The sequence below is a fragment of the Salmo trutta genome, chromosome 5 (assembly GCF_901001165.1).
Source record: "Salmo trutta chromosome 5, fSalTru1.1, whole genome shotgun sequence".
In the NCBI taxonomy this organism is placed as follows: Eukaryota; Metazoa; Chordata; class Actinopteri; order Salmoniformes; family Salmonidae; genus Salmo; species Salmo trutta.
Genome location: NC_042961.1, coordinates 55,030,347 through 55,048,568, shown reverse-complemented (window position 1 = coordinate 55,048,568; position 18,222 = coordinate 55,030,347). Strand labels below are relative to the sequence as shown.

The 18,222-nt window shown below is 41.9% G+C and overlaps 1 protein-coding gene across 1 annotated transcript in view; it reads right to left on the bottom strand.

The window, feature by feature from the left end:
- The window catches only part of sb:cb1081 (sterile alpha motif domain-containing protein 9), a 34,052-nt gene extending 18,614 nt beyond the window's left edge, over nucleotides 1-15,438 (bottom strand). The window contains exons 1-3 of the mRNA XM_029754347.1: nucleotides 15,302-15,438; nucleotides 4,830-7,794; nucleotides 4,484-4,521 (exon numbers count right to left, since the gene is read on the bottom strand). Coding sequence (XP_029610207.1) covers nucleotides 4,484-4,521; nucleotides 4,830-7,722 — 2,931 coding nt within the window. The 5' untranslated portion in view covers nucleotides 7,723-7,794; nucleotides 15,302-15,438. The remainder of the gene's footprint in view (nucleotides 1-4,483; nucleotides 4,522-4,829; nucleotides 7,795-15,301) is intronic.
- Nucleotides 15,439-18,222: the final 2,784 nt, after the last annotated feature.

The following is an 18,222-nucleotide window of genomic DNA, read 5'->3' as shown; positions in this document are numbered from 1 at the left end:
GCTCTCCAACCTTGTTCCTGCAGCTACCCAATGCTTAAATTGGGAAACCAAGTGAAATCTGTTAGAGAACATCAATAGTAACATGTTTACGCAACAAAACATATTTCACTTAACTATTGACAGCCCATCTGCGTGCTCAAGAAAGGAATAAAGGAGAGAGAAGAAGATGGAAATGCATGGTGGTGAGATATTCTGTATAGCTGAAGGTAACGTGTCACTCAATTAATTCTGAAAATATAAACAATTCCCTATTATTAGGCTATTCAAAACCAAACACAAATGCACTAATTGCAGGCTAACTCTAAGCAGCCCTGCACAATCAATGAACCAACAGCATCGCCTAGGGCTATATGTTCTCTCCCAGACTCATGGATAACATTTTGGAGCGTAGCATAAGGTAACCAGCCCATCCAGTATGTATAATAATACAGACCACACTCAAAGGGGATTGTTCCAATTTGTTTGATTTTGGAGTATACTTAGACCAATTATGTACCAAAGACATCTTAAATCAGTTTTGTTTTATGTTGTTCTGCCTGTAAAACGGGGTAGGCTATGTATTGTATAATGACACAATCTTCAGTACCAGGCCATTAGGACCTGATGGTAGTTAGCAAGTTGGGTACTACCAAAGCATGTCCAGAGTGCATAAAAGGAGATTACTGTGACTCAAGGGTCAAGTGTAATTTTACTTAGGTCATGACTCATGACTGTGGGGGTAATATGGTCACCACATTAGCCCTACTACTAAACTTAACATTTGAACCTAACTCCTAACCCTAACCTTAACCCCACTGTAACCCTTAACCCCTAACCCCAACCATAGCTAACGTTAGCATTAGCCACCTAGCTAACATTAGCCACAACAAATTGGAATTCCTAATATATCATATGGATTGCAAATTCGTAACATACAGTTGAAGTCGGATGTTTATATACACTTAGGTTGGAGTCATGTTTAAACCACTCCAGAAATTTCTTGTTAACAAACTATAGTTTTGGCAAGTCGGTTAGGACATCTACTTTGTGCATGACACAAGTCATTTTTCCAACAATTGTTTACAGACAGATTATTTCACTGATAATTCACTGTATCATAATTCCAGTGGGTCAGAAGTTTACATACACTAAGTTGACTGTGCCTTTAAACAGGTTGGAAAATTCCAGAAAATTATGTCATGGCTTTAGAAGCTTCTGATAGGCTAATTTACATCATTTGAGTCAATTGGAGGTGTACCTGTGGATGTATTTCAAGGCCTACCTTCAAACTCAGTGCCTCTTTGCTTGACAATCAAAAGAAATCAACCAAGACCTCAGAATTTTTTTTTTACACTTTCACAAGTCTGGTTCATCCTTGGGAGCAATTTCCAAACGACTGAAGGTACCACGTTCATCTGTACAAACAATAGTACGCAAGTATAAACACCATGCGACCACGCAGCCTTCATACCGCTCAGGAAGGAGATGCGTTCTGTCTCCTAGAGATGAACTTACTTTGGTGCGAAAGTGCAAATCAATCCCAGAACAACAGCAAAGGAGTGCTTAATTTTCAGTGCTTAATTTGAGCCGGATCCTGCTGGAAAAGGCTCCTGCAACTTTCAGTTTTGCACTGTTTCATTCCATAACCTATTTTCCAGCATCCGGTACCTCTGGTGGCATGAACACTTATTTTCACTGTTTGCAATGTAAACATTATAATAAAATCAGAGTCAATACAAGTTGTCTCCTCTGTAATTCTCCTGCCCCTTAAAAACGTAATGTGATAACGTGCCTGATATTCTAAGAAATGATTTGTGTTAGGCCGGCCCGGGTTCATGGTTTGCGCAACATTGAAGCCTATAGACCAAAGCGTGGCCATTGCTGTGGTGAGACAGAGAAGGGCGCTTGTATCTCTGATAATGGAATTTATATGTCTAAAGTTTTGACTAAATGATACCACCCTAAAAACATAACAGTGATTATAAGACTAATTCTCTAAATGTGTGCGCATAGGACAAGCTAAGACTTTACTATTTAGCAATGTAAGTGAGACATTCAAGGAAAAGAAAAACTGTTAACAGACAGCAGACAACTTGTGACCACTGTGAAACTAATAACAGGAAGAAGGTCTCCCCACCCAGGGAGGGGAAAAGTAGATTATGTAGCATGTGCAGGATTTGATAAGCAATGTATGTAGTGGAGAAAACTTGTAAACAGCATTGACAATGTTAGAGAAGAGGGGCATTTGTATGACGAAATGTGTAATATGAAAGGCTGTGTGCATTGTATGAATTTCAGAGCTCTCGTGAATAAACATTACGATCACTGTAAGCTGGGTCTCCATCTGTTTCATTCAACTAGAATCTTACAAATGCTGGGTTACAGACTGAGTAGTTTAATTGAATTTCAGTTTAAGAACATTGAGAACTTATTTCTCCTAACAATCTCTCACAGAACTATATTGAGATTCACTTTCTATTATCTGCCATCCTCTCTCTGCTCTCATAGACATGAGCCTGCAACTAATCTCTCCAACGTTGCATTTCATCATTTATTTCCTTATAGAATCATAGCCGCGGAAGGGTGCTGGAGGTGCCGCAGCACCCCTGATAAATTTAAATACATTTGCCAAAGTTATAGAATTACTGCTATTAATATTAATTATTACTGTTCAGAAATAAATTTAATAATTCAGAGTACTACACCAGGAGTAGGCCTATAATTCAGCCACAAAGGATCAATAATAAATACATAGCCTGGCTGAGATTGTGTGTAGCCCAATCACAAGGCATGCCTACAGTCGGGAATTGCGGAAAATCTGTCAGTGAACAGCATAAAGCCAAAACAGGCATGTCGCAATATTTCTAATAAACTGAACAAAAATATAAACTATATGTAAAGTGTTGGTCTCATGTTTCATGAGCTGAAATAAAAGATCCCAGATATTTAGTAGTAAGTCCAATCAGCCTCACTACCGCAGTCCACCTGTAAGGCGAGCGGTTTGCTGATGTCAACGTTGTGAACAGAGTGCCGCATGGTGGCGGTGGGGTTATGGTAGGGGCACACACAATGTTTGGAAAACTAACACAATTGCATTTTATCGATGGCAATTTCAATGCACAGAGATACTGTGAAGAGATCCTGAGGCCCATTGTTATGCTAGTCATCACCTCATGTTTTAGCATGATAATGCACTACCCAATGTCGCAAGGATCTGTACACAATTCCTGGAAGCTGAAAATGTCCCAGTTCTTCCAATGGACTGCATACTCACCAGACATGTCACCCATTTAGCATGTTTGGGATGCTCTGGATCGACGTGTACAACAGCATGGTCCAGTTCCTGCCAATATCCAACAAATTTGCACAGCCTTTGAAGAGAAGTGGGACAACATTCCACAGGCCACAATCAACAGCCTGATCAACTCTAAGCGAAGGAGATGTGTTGGCTGCATGAGGAAAATGGTGGTCACACCAGATACTGACTGGTTTTTTGATCCACATTCCTACCTTTTTAAGGTCTCTGCATATTTTTATACCCAATCATGTGAAATCCATAGATTAGGGCATAATGAATTTATTTAAATTGACTGATTTCCTTATATGAACTGTGACTCAGTTAAAACTTTGAAATTGTTGTATGTTGCGTTTATATTGTTGTTCAGTATACAATCGGGGGAAAGTACAGGTTGGAAAGCAAATGACTCTACTGAAAATAGAAGACTAATCTGTCCGTAGGCTACCAATGTTATCAACTTCCAAATAGGCCTATTGAGCAAACAGCATTGTTTTACAAAGAAAAACAAGAAAGAGTTGGCTTTAAGAATGAGCGCATCGGCCATCGCAGGTGAGTGAACTGCGCATCATTGGGTGAGTGAGTGAAACTGGAAAGCTTTTTTAGGACTATAATTTCCTCCTCAATATGTGTGTCTCCACACACCAAGGCCTAAGCTATTGATCGATTCACGACAAGGTTGTTTTTATTGATCTCAGATTCTCAGTTTGTCAGGGTCAAAGTAGCCTGTCATTTTGATAATTTGTGAGTTATTAAAAAAGATTCTGCTCAAGTCTCCAGTCATCCAAAATGATGTAACATTGTACGAAATGCATTTATAACCCTAGGCTTCCAAGTAGCTCTATTCTACTGCTGTACGCCAACAAGAAAAAGTGATGATAATGCGTGCAATGCTTTATTACGAAGGGGATTTTTTTTAATGCCTCCTGGTACCTAAGAGCCACCCAGGTCACCCCCTCTTGCGAACCCTTTTTTCCCCAGCACCTCTCAATTTACATATTAAGCACTTGTTTTTTCTCAGAGTGCACCTGCCAGCTGTGAAACTGGAGCAAAATGTAGGAATTCCCCAACATATTTTTGTGAGAAGAAAAAACTATTCATGAATACGGAGCTCAGTCAACATAGGTGGTGGTAAAGAAGTTACATTTGTCAAACATTTATCTATTACTATTGTATGCTCTATGAATACTGTAACAAACATTAACTCACCATCACATTAGCACACGTTGTGCAACTTCTCACAGCCCCTGGGGACAGACACATCAATCAGAAAATCAACCACACCAAGCATTAACATCAGTGATAATACAGTGGTCTTAATTTCCTGGTACACAAAGGATTTTAAAACCAATGATATCACAAATACAACAACAATGATATTTAGTGCAAATAATGATCTCCATGAGATGCTCCCAGCGTCACTGTCTCCCCTGTGTAGATAGGTGGGTTTGGACGTCCCGTGTCATTATATTGTGTATTAGAATATTAAAATATCAAGAACCTGAACATGAGTGAGAGAATTTAGAGATAGAAATGTGAAAAAGAACTGTCTTACCGTCTTCAATCAATTTGATGTCCGGTACTTCCAACATTTTACGAGGCTCCTCCTCTTTTATCCTATCTGAATGGGATGGGTAGTGGATGCCGTAGGCCACAGGACCTCTAATGGTGAAGCCTAGGTAGAAGCAGATTTCTCCGGACTTCCAAACTTTGCTTCGTTGGTCGGCACAGACTTCAATCTCCTTGCCATCAACGCACGCAAACACCCTGTGCTGTCTAACCACTCCAATGACTGGAAGAAGAAGATCCTGGACAATTGGGACTCTCCACACCTCACCAAGGCTCCACTTTTGATCTATGGAGTCTGGCCCTGCCATTGGATTCTCCCTTGCCAATAGGTTGTCTATTTTTGATCTATGAACCAATCTGCTCAAACCCTCACCCTTTCCCAGGAAAATAAGGGGGCGAAGGTACCTTGAGCGAAGATGCTTCTTGTATGTGTTTTCGAAGGACTCTTGCATCTCTAGAACACATTTGTTGAGGTCAACATTGAATCCCATTTTCTTATGCTCCTCGGGCCAAAACAGCAAAAGGCCTAAGAAGTAAAACTCTGGGGTTTGGTTGCCAAAATTGCCCAATAGGCGTTTTTCAAGAATACCTCTTAGGATTGGCAAAGGGGTAAGCACTGGAGATGCTGCTTCCACTTTGCTTAAGATGATGTTGGCAAGGATGAAGTTTTGGGCAGCTTTGTTATTATCATGTTTTTTCTTTTTTTCCCATTCTTTTTTTATTTCCCCCCACAAAGTTGTTATTCGGCTCAAGTTAGATTCATCATAGCCCTTATCAAGACAAGAAAGCAGTCCAGGGAAGGCAATGGCCATTTCTTCTTTGAGCTTCTGGAGGGGTATACCTACTGCAAACTGTGAGTGTATAGGTGTGCATGTCCCCACGTATTTGCGGTAGCAGTTCTTGACATCAGTCCAAATGTAAGGCGGTTCATTTTTCTCTATGCTGGGCTTGGAGTAAGTCAGGTAACCATCAAAAAACTCACATTTCCTCTCCACCTCATCCCTGAGGCTGGTGATGAGTGGCTTGTACTTGAAGAGCTTTTTTTGTCCGATTGATAAGGAGTCAGCGGATATTTCCATGGTAAGGACCTTTTGCCAGTTATTGTCAAGAGAGACAAGCGAGTCAAAAACAATGTTGGCAACCTGTAGATAACCAAATAGTCCTCTGTTGTTAAAGATACGTGAGACTTTGGTCATACCATCATCTTGCATGTCTGCTCCCTGCTCATTTTCAGCAGCCCTTTCCTCATCTTTGAAAGCATCAAAGGCCTTTTTTGACAGTTGCAAAATTTCTTGTGCAGAGATGGAATGCTGCTCTTCGGGAACCTTAAAGGAACCCTGCTCTTTAGGAAACCTGACGGAACCCTGTTCTTTAGGAAAACTGGATCCCTGCTCTACTTTGATCCTGCTCTTCAAATGGTTCTTGTATACTTGCCCTAATGTATCAGCAACAAATGAACTTTTAGGATCTCTATCTTTCGCTATTTTTGCCCACTTCTCCGCTTTAAAATAGGCTCTTGTCTCAATGTAAAAAAAACGAGCAAGATTTTGAGGAAAAAATGGGTTTTGCTTGAATTTATTTGAAGCTAATTGTAAAACAGATACAACATTGCTTTTGGATTCTTCGCCTTCAATATCTTGAATCAACCTGGAAAACGTGTCTTTTCTCTCTTCTCCCATTTCCCTTTTCGTTAGCATGTCTTGAACTAAAAATTGTTGTACCTCTTCTCTACAAAATTCAGTCAGAAAGTTCCTTGCTGTATCACTCCTGGTCACACCTGCCGTAGCCAGCACCTTAACACACTGCTCTGCAATCAGTGGGTGAGCCATGCGGACATGTTTGTCTTGTCCCTGTCTTGTAGGGAATGTCACTATCAGATGAGTGAAAGGCTTCATTCGCTGCTCAAAGGAAGGACCTCCGTAAATGGGATCTGGAGGCCCAAGGAATTCCTGACATTGAGACTGCAGAAGGTGGGAGCCAGGGACATAGGCATTCACCAGTGATAAGAATGCAAGAAGCTGGGAATTTTTAGGTCTTCTATTTTTCCTGACATCTCCTAAAATGGCAGACGTTTCTTTAACATAATCTCCACAGAAATTTTCTCGCATTATGTTAAAGCCATGAAACTGTTTGTGTTCATTGCTGTAGCTTCGACTGATCTCAATCTGTTTCTCCTCAAACTGTTGTTTCTCTGCTTCAGAAAGTTTCGTCCTGAGAATAACATGTCTTGAGTTGTTATGGTCCTCTTGTTTGATAACTGCCTTACGCACACAGTTTAAAATGATGACCACAGGCATGTGGGTCGTAATGTTTCTCTCTGCAATCTCTTTCATGATGGCACCCTGCAGATTGTCCAGAATACGCTCATCTTCCAGCAGTAAGAGCACAGTGTTCTGCTGACCTTGACTGCCTGCAGTGAAAAGGTGAATCACCTGCTTGGCAATAGCAGTGATGTCTGACGTAGGGCCTGTTAGAACAGCACACCTCAGTGTTTTCCTCATGTCCCAGAGCACCTGCTTGGCCAGAGTCGTTCCCCCACTGCCTGGCTGATGCAGCAGATTCATGGTAGAAGTCAGGTCGCCCTTACGCCGTTTCTTAATATTGTCTATCAGCTCAGTGTACCCGTCTCTTTTGATAAAGGGGGTTGTTTTATCAGCTGAAGTTGCCCTTTCAGCCCAGCAGAAGTTAAGCCATTGAGGTGGGGCTCCTCTGTAAAAATCTACCTCAGTCTTCTTAGCTACTGCGGAGTCTATGTCCTCTTCTTCAAATGCATTTGAGTACAAAACATCCAGAAGTGAAATGGAATCCCTGATTTCACTTCCAACATATATTTCACGACCACGGGAATTGGACAGGGATGACCCCTTATTGTGTGCCATCTTTTTTGTCTCCTGTGACAAGCTGAACCAGTTTTCTGAATATTAGTTGTTCTTCATGTGGTGGTATGGACTCTGAAAAAGGAGACAATAGTGTTTAAGTAAGAATGTCGAAGGGCATTAACGGTTATAAACAAAATGCTGTATACAGTAAAAGGCTGTATCTTTGACTTTGTTGGATTTATCTTCTGACAATGCATGCCGCTGATAATTGCAGACTGTGTTTTGCTTCTTGTTGCTACCTTCTCTTATATGTTTTTTTCAATAACTTTGTTGCAATTTTCACAAGTACCATGCCATCAGAAAGCATTCATACCCCTTGACTTATTCCACGTTACAGCCTGAATTCAAAATGGATTAAATATATATTTTTCCCCTCACCCATATACACACAATAGCCAGTAATGACAAAGTGAACATGTTTTTAGAAACTTTTGCAAATTTATTGAAAATGAAAAACGGAAATATCTAATTTATGTAAGTATGCACACCCCTGAATCAAAACTTTGTAGAAGCACCTTTGGCAGTGATTACAGCTGTGAGTCTCTAAGAGCTTTCCACGCCTGGATTGTGCAACATTTTCCCATTATTCTTTGAAAAATTCTTCAAGTTCTGTCAAATTGGTTGTTGGCCAATGCTAGACAGTCATTTTCAGGTGTTGCCATAGATTTTGACTTCAAGTAGATTTAAGTCAAAACTGTAACTTGGCCCCTCAGGAACATTCCCTGTCTTCTTGGTAAGCAACTCCAGTGTAGATTTGGCCTTGTTTTTTAGTTAATTGTCCTGCTCAAAGGTGAATTCATCTCCCAGTGTCTGGTGGAAAGCAGACTGAAGTAGGTTTTTAGGTTTTCCTCTAGGTTTTTGCCTGCTTCGCTGTATTTCGTACATATTTTATGCTGAAATACTCCCCAGTCCTTAACGATTACAAGCATATCCATAACATGATCCAACCACCACTATGCTTGAAAATATGAAGAGTGGTACTGTGTTGTATTGTATTTGCCCCAAACATAACACTTTGTATTCAGGACAAAAAAGTTAATTGCATTGCCACATTTTTTGCAGTATTACTTTAGTGCCTTGTTGCAAACAGGATGCATGTTTTGGAATATTTAATTTTCACTCTGTCAATTGGGTTAGTATTGTGGAGTAATGACAATTTTGTTGATCCATCCTCAGATTGGTTCTATCACAGCCATTGAACTGTAACTGTTTTAAAGTCACCATTGAAATCCCTGAGCGGTTTCCTTCCTCTCCGGCAACTAAATTAGGAAGGACGCCTGTTTCTTTGTAGTGATTGAGTGTATTGATACACCATTATACGTGTAATGAATAACTTCACCATGGCTCACAGAGATATTAAATGTCTGCTTTTTTTATTTCTACCCATCTGCTATTAGGTGCCCTTCTTTGCGAGGCATTGGAAACCCTCCCTGGTTTTTGTAGTTGAATCTGTGTTTGAAATTCACTGCTCAACTGAGTGACCTTACAGATAATTGTATGTGTGGGGTACAGAGATGAGGTAGTCATTCAAAAATCATGTTAAACACTATTATTGCACACAGAGTGAGTCCATGCAACTTATGTGACTTGTTAAGCAAAGTTTTACTCTTGAACATATTTAGGCTTGCCATAACAAAGGGGTTGAATGCTTATTGACTCAACACTTTTCAGCTTTTGAAATTGAATACATTTGTCACGTCCTGGCCAGTATATAAGGTTAATTGTTTTGTAGTTTGGTCAGGGCGTGACAGAGGGTATTTGTTTTATGTGGTTCGGGGTGGTGTGTTTGTGTAAAGGGTGTTTGATTTAGTATGTCCGGGTTTTGGTTTATGTCTAGGTAGTTCTATGTGGAATCTAGTGTGTGTGTTTCTATGTTTGGTTGATTGGGGCTCTCAGTTGAAGGCAGGTGTTGTCTATCTGCCTTTGATTGAGAGTCTCATAAATGAGGGTGTGTTTGTGTTTGTGTTTTGTGGGTGATTGTTCTGTGTTCAGCCCTAGGCTTTACCAGACTGTTTGTTGTTCGTTCATTTGCGTGTTTTGTTGTTTTGGAGTGTCCGTTTGAAAGGTAATAAATCTAAAAATGAGTATACACGTACCTGCTGCATTTTGGTCCTCATTCACCAACGACAACCGTGACAGAATCACCCACCTCAAAAGGACCAAGCAGCAGAGGAAGGAGCAGACGGCGTTCGAGTTGGACTGGCGGGAGAAGTGGACTTGGGAGGAAGTTCTGAACGGGGCCGGACCTTGGCATCAGGCTGGGGAGTATCGCCGCCCGCAGTGGGAAATAGAAGCAGCCAAGGCAGAGAGGCGGTGGTACGAGGCCAGAGTGGACGCGCTGAAGGAGATGCACGAGAGGCACCCCCAAGAAAATTTTGGGGGGGGGCACACGGGTAGTTTGGCTAGGCGTAAGAAGAGCCGGAAGCCAGCTACCCGTGGATATATGGAGGAGCGTATGGGGTGGAGAGCGTTATGTTTCGTTGAGGAGCGCACTATCTCACCCATACGCACGCACAGTCCGGTGCGAGTTATTCCAGCCCCTCGCAGGTGCCGTGCTAGAGCGGGCATCCAGCCTGGTAGGAGGATGCCTGCGCAGCGCATCTGGTCGCCGGTACGCCTCCGAGGACCAGGCTACCCAACTCCCGCTCTACGCACGGCTACCATCAAGCCCCTGCACAGCCCAGTCTGCCCTGTACGAGCACTCCGCTCGTGCAGGGCTACTAGTTCCATCGAGCCAAGGCGGGTTGTGCAGGAGGTAAGATCTAGACCGGCTGTGCGCCTCCATAGCCCTGGGTTTCCAGCTCCTGTCTCTCGTGCGGACCCGGAAGTGCGTCCACCCAGTCCGACTCGTCCTGTTCCCGCTCCCCGCACTAAACGGCAAGTGCGTAAACCCAGCCTCGTCAGTCTACAGTCGTCGGAGCTGCCCGCCAGTCAACAGTCGTCGGAGCTGCCCGCCAGTCAACAGTCGTCGGAGCTGCCCGCCAGTCAACAGTCGTCGGAGCTGCCCGCCAGTCAACAGTCGCCGGAGTGGCCAGACTGCGCTGAACTGCCGGAGTGGCCAGACTGCGCTGAACTGCCGGAGTGGCCAGACTGCCCTGAACTGCCGGAGTGGCCAGACTGCGCTGAACTGCCGGAGTGGCCAGACTGCGCTGAACTGCCGGAGTGGCCAGACTGCGCTGAACTGCCGGAGTGGCCAGACTGCGCTGAACTGCCGGAGTGGCCAGACTGCGCTGAACTGCCGGAGTGGCCAGACTGCCCTGACCTGCCGGAGTGGCCAGACTGCGCTGACCTGCCGGAGTGGCCAGACTGCGCTGACCTGCCGGAGTGGCCAGACTGCCCTGACCTGCCGGAGTGGCCAGACTGCCCTGACCTGCCGGAGTGGCCAGACTGCCCTGACCTGCCGGAGTGGCCAGACTGCCCTGACCTGCCGGAGTGGCCAGACTGCCCTGACCTGCCGGAGTGGCCAGACTGCCCTGACCTGCCGGAGTGGCCAGACTGCCCTGACCTGCCGGAGTGGCCAGACTGCCCTGACCTGCCGGAGTGGCCAGACTGCCCTGACCTGCCGGAGTGGCCAGACTGCCCTGACCTGCCGGAGTGGCCAGACTGCCCTGACCGTCCCGAGTTGCCAGACTGCCCTGACCGTCCCGAGCTGCCAGACTGCCCAGACAGCCTGGAACGGCCTGAGCCGGAGCCGCCTCCAATATAGGTGGGTTGGGGAGGGGGGGTGTAGCACAGTGCCGTCGTTGACGGCAGCCACCCTCCCTTCCCTCCCTTTAGAAAGGGGGAATTTTTCTTTTGGGTATTGTTTGGGGGTATTTATATTTTTTTTGTGTTAAGGTGCTTCTGGGGTAGCACCTTTAAGGGGGGGGTACTGTCACGTCCTGGCCAGTATATAAGGTTAATTGTTTTGTAGTTTGGTCAGGGCGTGACAGAGGGTATTTGTTTTATGTGGTTCGGGGTGGTGTGTTTGTGTAAAGGGTGTTTGATTTAGTATGTCCGGGTTTTGGTTTATGTCTAGGTAGTTCTATGTGGAATCTAGTGTGTGTGTTTCTATGTTTGGTTGATTGGGGCTCTCAGTTGAAGGCAGGTGTTGTCTATCTGCCTTTGATTGAGAGTCTCATAAATGAGGGTGTGTTTGTGTTTGTGTTTTGTGGGTGATTGTTCTGTGTTCAGCCCTAGGCTTTACCAGACTGTTTGTTGTTCGTTCATTTGCGTGTTTTGTTGTTTTGGAGTGTCCGTTTGAAAGGTAATAAATCTAAAAATGAGTATACACGTACCTGCTGCATTTTGGTCCTCATTCACCAACGACAACCGTGACAACATTTGCTTTTCAAATGTAATTAATTTGCTAAAATTTCTAAAAACATAATTCCACTCTGACATCATGGGGTATTGTGTGTAGGCCAGGGACAAAAATCTACATTTAATCAAAATGTGGAAAAAGTTAAGGTTTGTGAATACTTTAAAAAAATGAACTCCCAGCTATACCAAATAGCAATGAACAGGGTTCATAGGATGACAGAAAGGACAATAGATCAGTTTGATAACCTGTTGAGGACCCCCCCCCCCCCCCCCTTTCTAAGCCCGGTATTGGGATTTATTGTCAAGAGACCATGGCGGGGAATTCAAAACTGCAAGAATCTAATAATTTCAAATACTCAAACAATCAACTATTTTTCACCATTTGAAAGATAAACATCTCCTAAATCCAACCACATTGTCCGATTTCAAAGAGGCTTTACGGCGAAAGCATAAAGTTAGGTTATGTTAGGAGAGTACATTGAAAATAGCTGTGTGTAATGTTTTGTCAATTCAAAGACAGGCGTCACCAAAAGCAGATAACCAGCTAAAATTATGCACTAACCTTTGACAATCTTCATCAGATGACACTCCTAGGACATTATGTTATACAATACATGCATCAGAATCAGTGTTACAATTTACAAAATTACTATTCGAAAACATTGGTAAATTATAATATTGTCATTCAAAGAATTATAGATTATCATCTCGTAAATGCTACCGCATTGCCAGATCTCAAAATAACTTTACTGGGAAATCACAAATGTGGTTTCTTTCGACAAAGTTCATAATTTATGTCCAAATAACTCCAAGTTGTTAGCGTTCAGTAGGCTCCCACAAAACGTAGGGCGGGGGGGAGAAAAGTCACGACGAAAAGTAAAAAAAATCTAGTAAAAAATCTATTTACGTTCGTTCAAACATGTCAAACGTTGTTTAGCATCAATCTTTTGCTCCATTTTTAACGTGAAACATCAGTAATATTTCAACCCGACCTCTACTGTGTCTTGAAAAACGTTTATGAAAAATGTATCGCCTCACATTCACGTGCAGGCGTGTGAAATAATGAAGGGACGTCATCCCAGGGACGTCAACATCCCTGCATCCTAATTCGGTCTCTGTTCATCATAGACGCTTCAAACAACTTTATAAAGATCGTTGACATCTAGTGGAAGCCGTAGGAAGTGCAAAATGAATCCTTTGTCACTGTGATCTATTAGCAATGACTCAAAATAGTACAGCCACAAAATTCTCTTTTTTTGGTTGTATTTTTCTCAGGTTTTTGCCTGCCATATGAGTTTTGTTATACTTAGACACCATTCAAACTGTTTTAGAAAATTCAGAGTGTTTTCTATCCAAATCTGTTAATAATATGCATATCATAGCTTCTGAGTTGGTGTAGGAGGCAGTTAAAAATGGGCACATATTTTTTTCAAAATTCTCAATACTGCCCCCTAGCCCGTAGAGGATTACAAAGGAAGTACTCTACCATGTAGGAACTATATTACTTTATGTCCACTCAGTGAATCCATGACCATGTTGATTTAAATTTCAGTACACTCCACATTAGCATTCAAAATACTTCAAAACAATCTCACAGCTTTAATACTCTGACAGAGCAAGTGGTAGGACTTCCGGTTTCTCATGTTACTGAATACAAGATCCACTTTTCACTATGGGCAACAATATGTGATTGTACAGCTATACTAATCACAATATTTCACACTGTTTGCCTGCCTACGTTTTTAATCTAACAGTCCGCTTGATCAATAGTTATTGCACTAGTATCTATGGTGCCTCTGATGCTAATGACAGTGCCTTGTAAAAGTACTCATACCCCGTGGATTTCTTCACATTTTATTACATTAGAAACACCTTTGGGATGAATTAAGGCTGTGAGTCTTCATGGGAAAGTCTCTACGAGCTTTACACACATGAATTGTGCAATATTAGCCCGTTATTCTTTTCATAATTATTCAAACTCTGTCAAGATGTTGGGGATAATGGCTAGACAAAACTTTACAAGTCTTGCTATAGATTTTCAAGCAGATTTAAGTCAAAACTAACTTGACTCCTATGGTTGACAAAAAACTGTAAATGGGAATACATCCTTGACTGACAATATCTGAGTTTGCATGAAATCCAGACCTGTTTTGTGCTGGTATTCTACTCCTTGTAGTTTGTGTCATATGCCAAACTTGAGCAGCAGAGTGGAATGTTAGCACAAACATACCTGTTGTGTAGCTGTTTCTTTTACCTCTATTTAACTAGGCAAGTCAGTTAAGAACAAATTCTTATTTTCAACAACTGCCTAGGAACTTGTTCAGGGGCAGAACAACAGATTTTTACCTTGTCGGCTCAGGGATTCAACCTGCAACCTTTCAGTTACTAGTCCAACGCTCTAACCACTAGGCTACCTGCCACCTTGTTAGTGATACGAGGGGAATCCAGTGTGAGGAATATTTTAACCCTGGGCTTGTTTATTTGCATTCTGTCTCGTAGGCTAATTTTACATTGTATATCCTGTTTCTCTCGCCCTTAGCCAATAACTCTTGTGTACTCTTAAAGGTACAAACACCTATTTAACATGAACATAACAGTAACCAGCCTTGAAAACTTACACAGTTTAAAATTAATAATGTATGCTTCATGTGTTAAAAAAACAAAAAAACTACTACTGACACATTTAAATACATTTTACATGATTGATGTTAGCCTACTCACTGCAGGGAACAGAGACATTGTTTTCACAGAATATTAGGTTACAGTACTCAGTGTCTTCATCCTACTTTCCTCCATGGTGTTTGCCCATATCCAGAATGTATGGCTAATTTTATTTACAGACCAGATAATCAAGCAAATAATCTAGACCATCAAAAGACATATTGTCGAGTATAGACTAGCAAACTGGAAAGTTAGCCAAGGTAAGCAGCAGCAATTTAGTTCAGTCTCCTCCCAGAAGGGCACGGCCATATTGTACCATGGGTGTTTGTGGGAGTTATTCAATCTCATATTTCCTGACCACCTTTGATATATACAGTACCGTAACTTTGGATTGAGTAGGTGTGTCCAAACCTTTGACTGGTACTGTGTGTGTGTATATATATATATATATATATATATTTATATATATATATACATTTTACGTTAGCTAATGTTTGTGGCATTGTCTAGTCACTGACTAGATAATGCCACAAACATTAGCTAACGTAAAATGTCAGTTAAACTACTAGCTCAGCACTGGGAATAAATATAATTTGTTCTGTCAAACAGTAGTTACCTTGCCAGCTAGATCAGTAGCCAGTTTCTGCTCTCCTGGCTTTTACAACTCGGAGAAAAAGTTCAACACAGACAGCAGCTGCCTCTGTTCATCTCTCCTGGTTCTATACGCCAGCCTTTCAGTAGCTTTGCCTTCACACAGCCAAACCGGAAAACAGCCTACCCAAATGCTCTGAGGTGTCCGCATGGTCTTAACGCACACCAGATCCTTGTTTTGCATCTCAGTGCAACGATAAAACAGGGGGACGACGACAAAAAAGCAATTTCAGAATGTGCGGGGGTCATGTCCCCCCCGTCCCCAGTGAAGGTTGCACCCCTACAGTGCACTCCTTTTGACCAGAGCCCTATTCTCTATATGAGGAATAGGACACATACTGGATGTGGCAGGACAAAGATATTTTTTTACTCACATCAGCGTAGGCTTTCTTGTACCTCTATCCCTGGTGTAGATGATAGCAATGGTGGATGATGAAACCATAGTCTGCCACCAAAATGGCTCCCTATTCCCAATATAGTACACAACTTTTGACCAGAGCCGAGGGAATTAGGGTTAAATGATCACATGATACAGCTCTCAGTAGGTTAGCAAATATATTTTAATATATAATATAATATTTATATTCATTTTAGCACAATGACAAAATGGCATCACTTTATAGGTATGGACTTATTTAAATACATATTCTAATACCTTGTCTTTTATTTATTTGTTGCTGTCATTGGAAAATAAATAATTAGAACTTTCTTTTGGTCCTGTAAAAGAAAAATCCTAATCCAATCTAACAGCATATAGCCTATGGCATCCAATGGGCGATATAACAATAAAACGTGTTGTAGTGGTTGTGACAGTTTTCCAGGCTGACTACATTGCAGATGCATGCCAGATCGCACAATGCATGGATAGGTGTTTAACATTTAAGCTAACCCCGTCAAATGATATAGCAATCTGATGCCCAACTGCACAGTCCATGACGTGACATGCAACCATTGGTAAATGCAGTGCAACGTCTGCAATGTGATCAGCCTGGAACATGACCAATCTTTTATCACATGGTTAGAACAGAGTTTCAAGACAAGCAACATAGGAGATGCTTTATACGGACACGCCCGTTGCCCAAATTGATTACGTATGTCGCAAATTGAGAGTCAAGTGGAGACAAGCGGATTCGGTTAAGTCAGTTCATTTAGTCAGTCGTCCTGATGAGCCCTTCCCAGCTAGCTTACCGTATAGCCTCTCCCAAGCCACATCCCTCATTCAGATTGATGCAACATCCTGTCATGTGGGTAAGAATGAGACCGTTTCATTGGCTAATCAGAGAAAACCTGACCTTTGACCTGTATTTACCAAATGGTTTGTTACCATAGATATATTGTGGTTGAGATATGATTCGATATGATGCAAGATACAGCAGGATGACTGATGCTTTTGGACTTTGGACACCTATTATATTGTGGCTCAATAAAGTCAGTCTCAGTCTGTGATATCATATTGAAACAGGATCATAAACAGAACACTTTCCAACCACATTTAAAACAGCCAGATAAAATGCAGTGATCCATAAGGAAAACCTTATCTTACTTGTATTAACTTCTGAGGCTCAAAATGACTAAAAGGAGGAAAAGATTATGGTCATGTGCATTTGGATACCTCCTGCCTGCTTTATACCACGCTGCCTGAGTTCCCCCGGGAAATCTAAAGTTCCTACATGGTAAAATCAAACAGTTAGATGCCTCTATCTAGGCTACGTCCTAATTATCTATCCCTCCTCCTGTGTGGACTTGTTCACTTCGCTTTGCTGATTTAAAGAAAATGACTGGCCCATTTCTCCACCAATACAGTGTTTTTAGATATGTGGGAAGAAGTGAACAAGTGTACTCTTCAGGAGGAAGGAGATATAATTGGGACGCAGGCCCTTGTCTATCCAACCCAAGCACAGGAATGTTGTGATTCATGACCTTACGATGACCTCTACTCACGTTGACGGACCACACCACACCAATGCAGTTACGATTATTACATTTTAAAAGATGAACGGAAACATTTTAGTAAGTAAAGGTGATTTTGAAAACCAAATGTGATCAATATGCATGTTCCTACCCTTAAAACTGCTGAAACCCCATATTTATGTTAAAACGCTTAGAAAACTGCCTCATCTGACTAATGAGTGCCGCCATCTTAATGACGTCATCAGTCGAGTGGTTCCTCTGACAGGCAGCCCAGAGTACAATGCATGTTAGTAGCCTCATTGTTTTCATTTTGATAACAATGAAAAAATATGAAAATATGTGCCTTTTTTAGAAGGATATCCTGTTAGAGACTAGCCAGGTAACATGGCATGAATGATACATTGAAGAACAACAAAAATGTACTGTGCAAAGGGGGTTAACATAGCTGGCGAGCTACTCCAAAACCACGGCAAGCTCAGTTGACATTGATGGATATTTTGCTAGCTAGTGATGTTAGCAGATCAGCTTGCTACAGTGCAGGATTTTACTATGGATTTTGGATTTCACTATGGACATTGGCAACATTATTAGGTAACTTGCTGCAATTGATTTAATAGGACTGGACACTGTTAACAACCCTACTGTTTGTAGCCAACTCTTTCAGAAAAGACACCTAGTTATCTAGCTAGCTTGCATTGACTGAATATTCATTTTTCTAGCCAGATGTTTCTAGCCCAGCTAGCTAGCTAGCCTCTCATATGTTTGGCACATCTGAAGTCCCTCACCGCAAATCATATTGATTACCGATTTATGGTTATTATACACAATGTTTTTCCTTCTAAAATTGGTAGTTTTTTTAATTAAATTTTGTTCACTTCTTGATCAGTCTTGATAAACCCATTTAGAGAGTTCGGCCAACTTTTAGAATGGAAAGCACATTTGAGCATTCTATTTATCCATTCATGACACATGTTT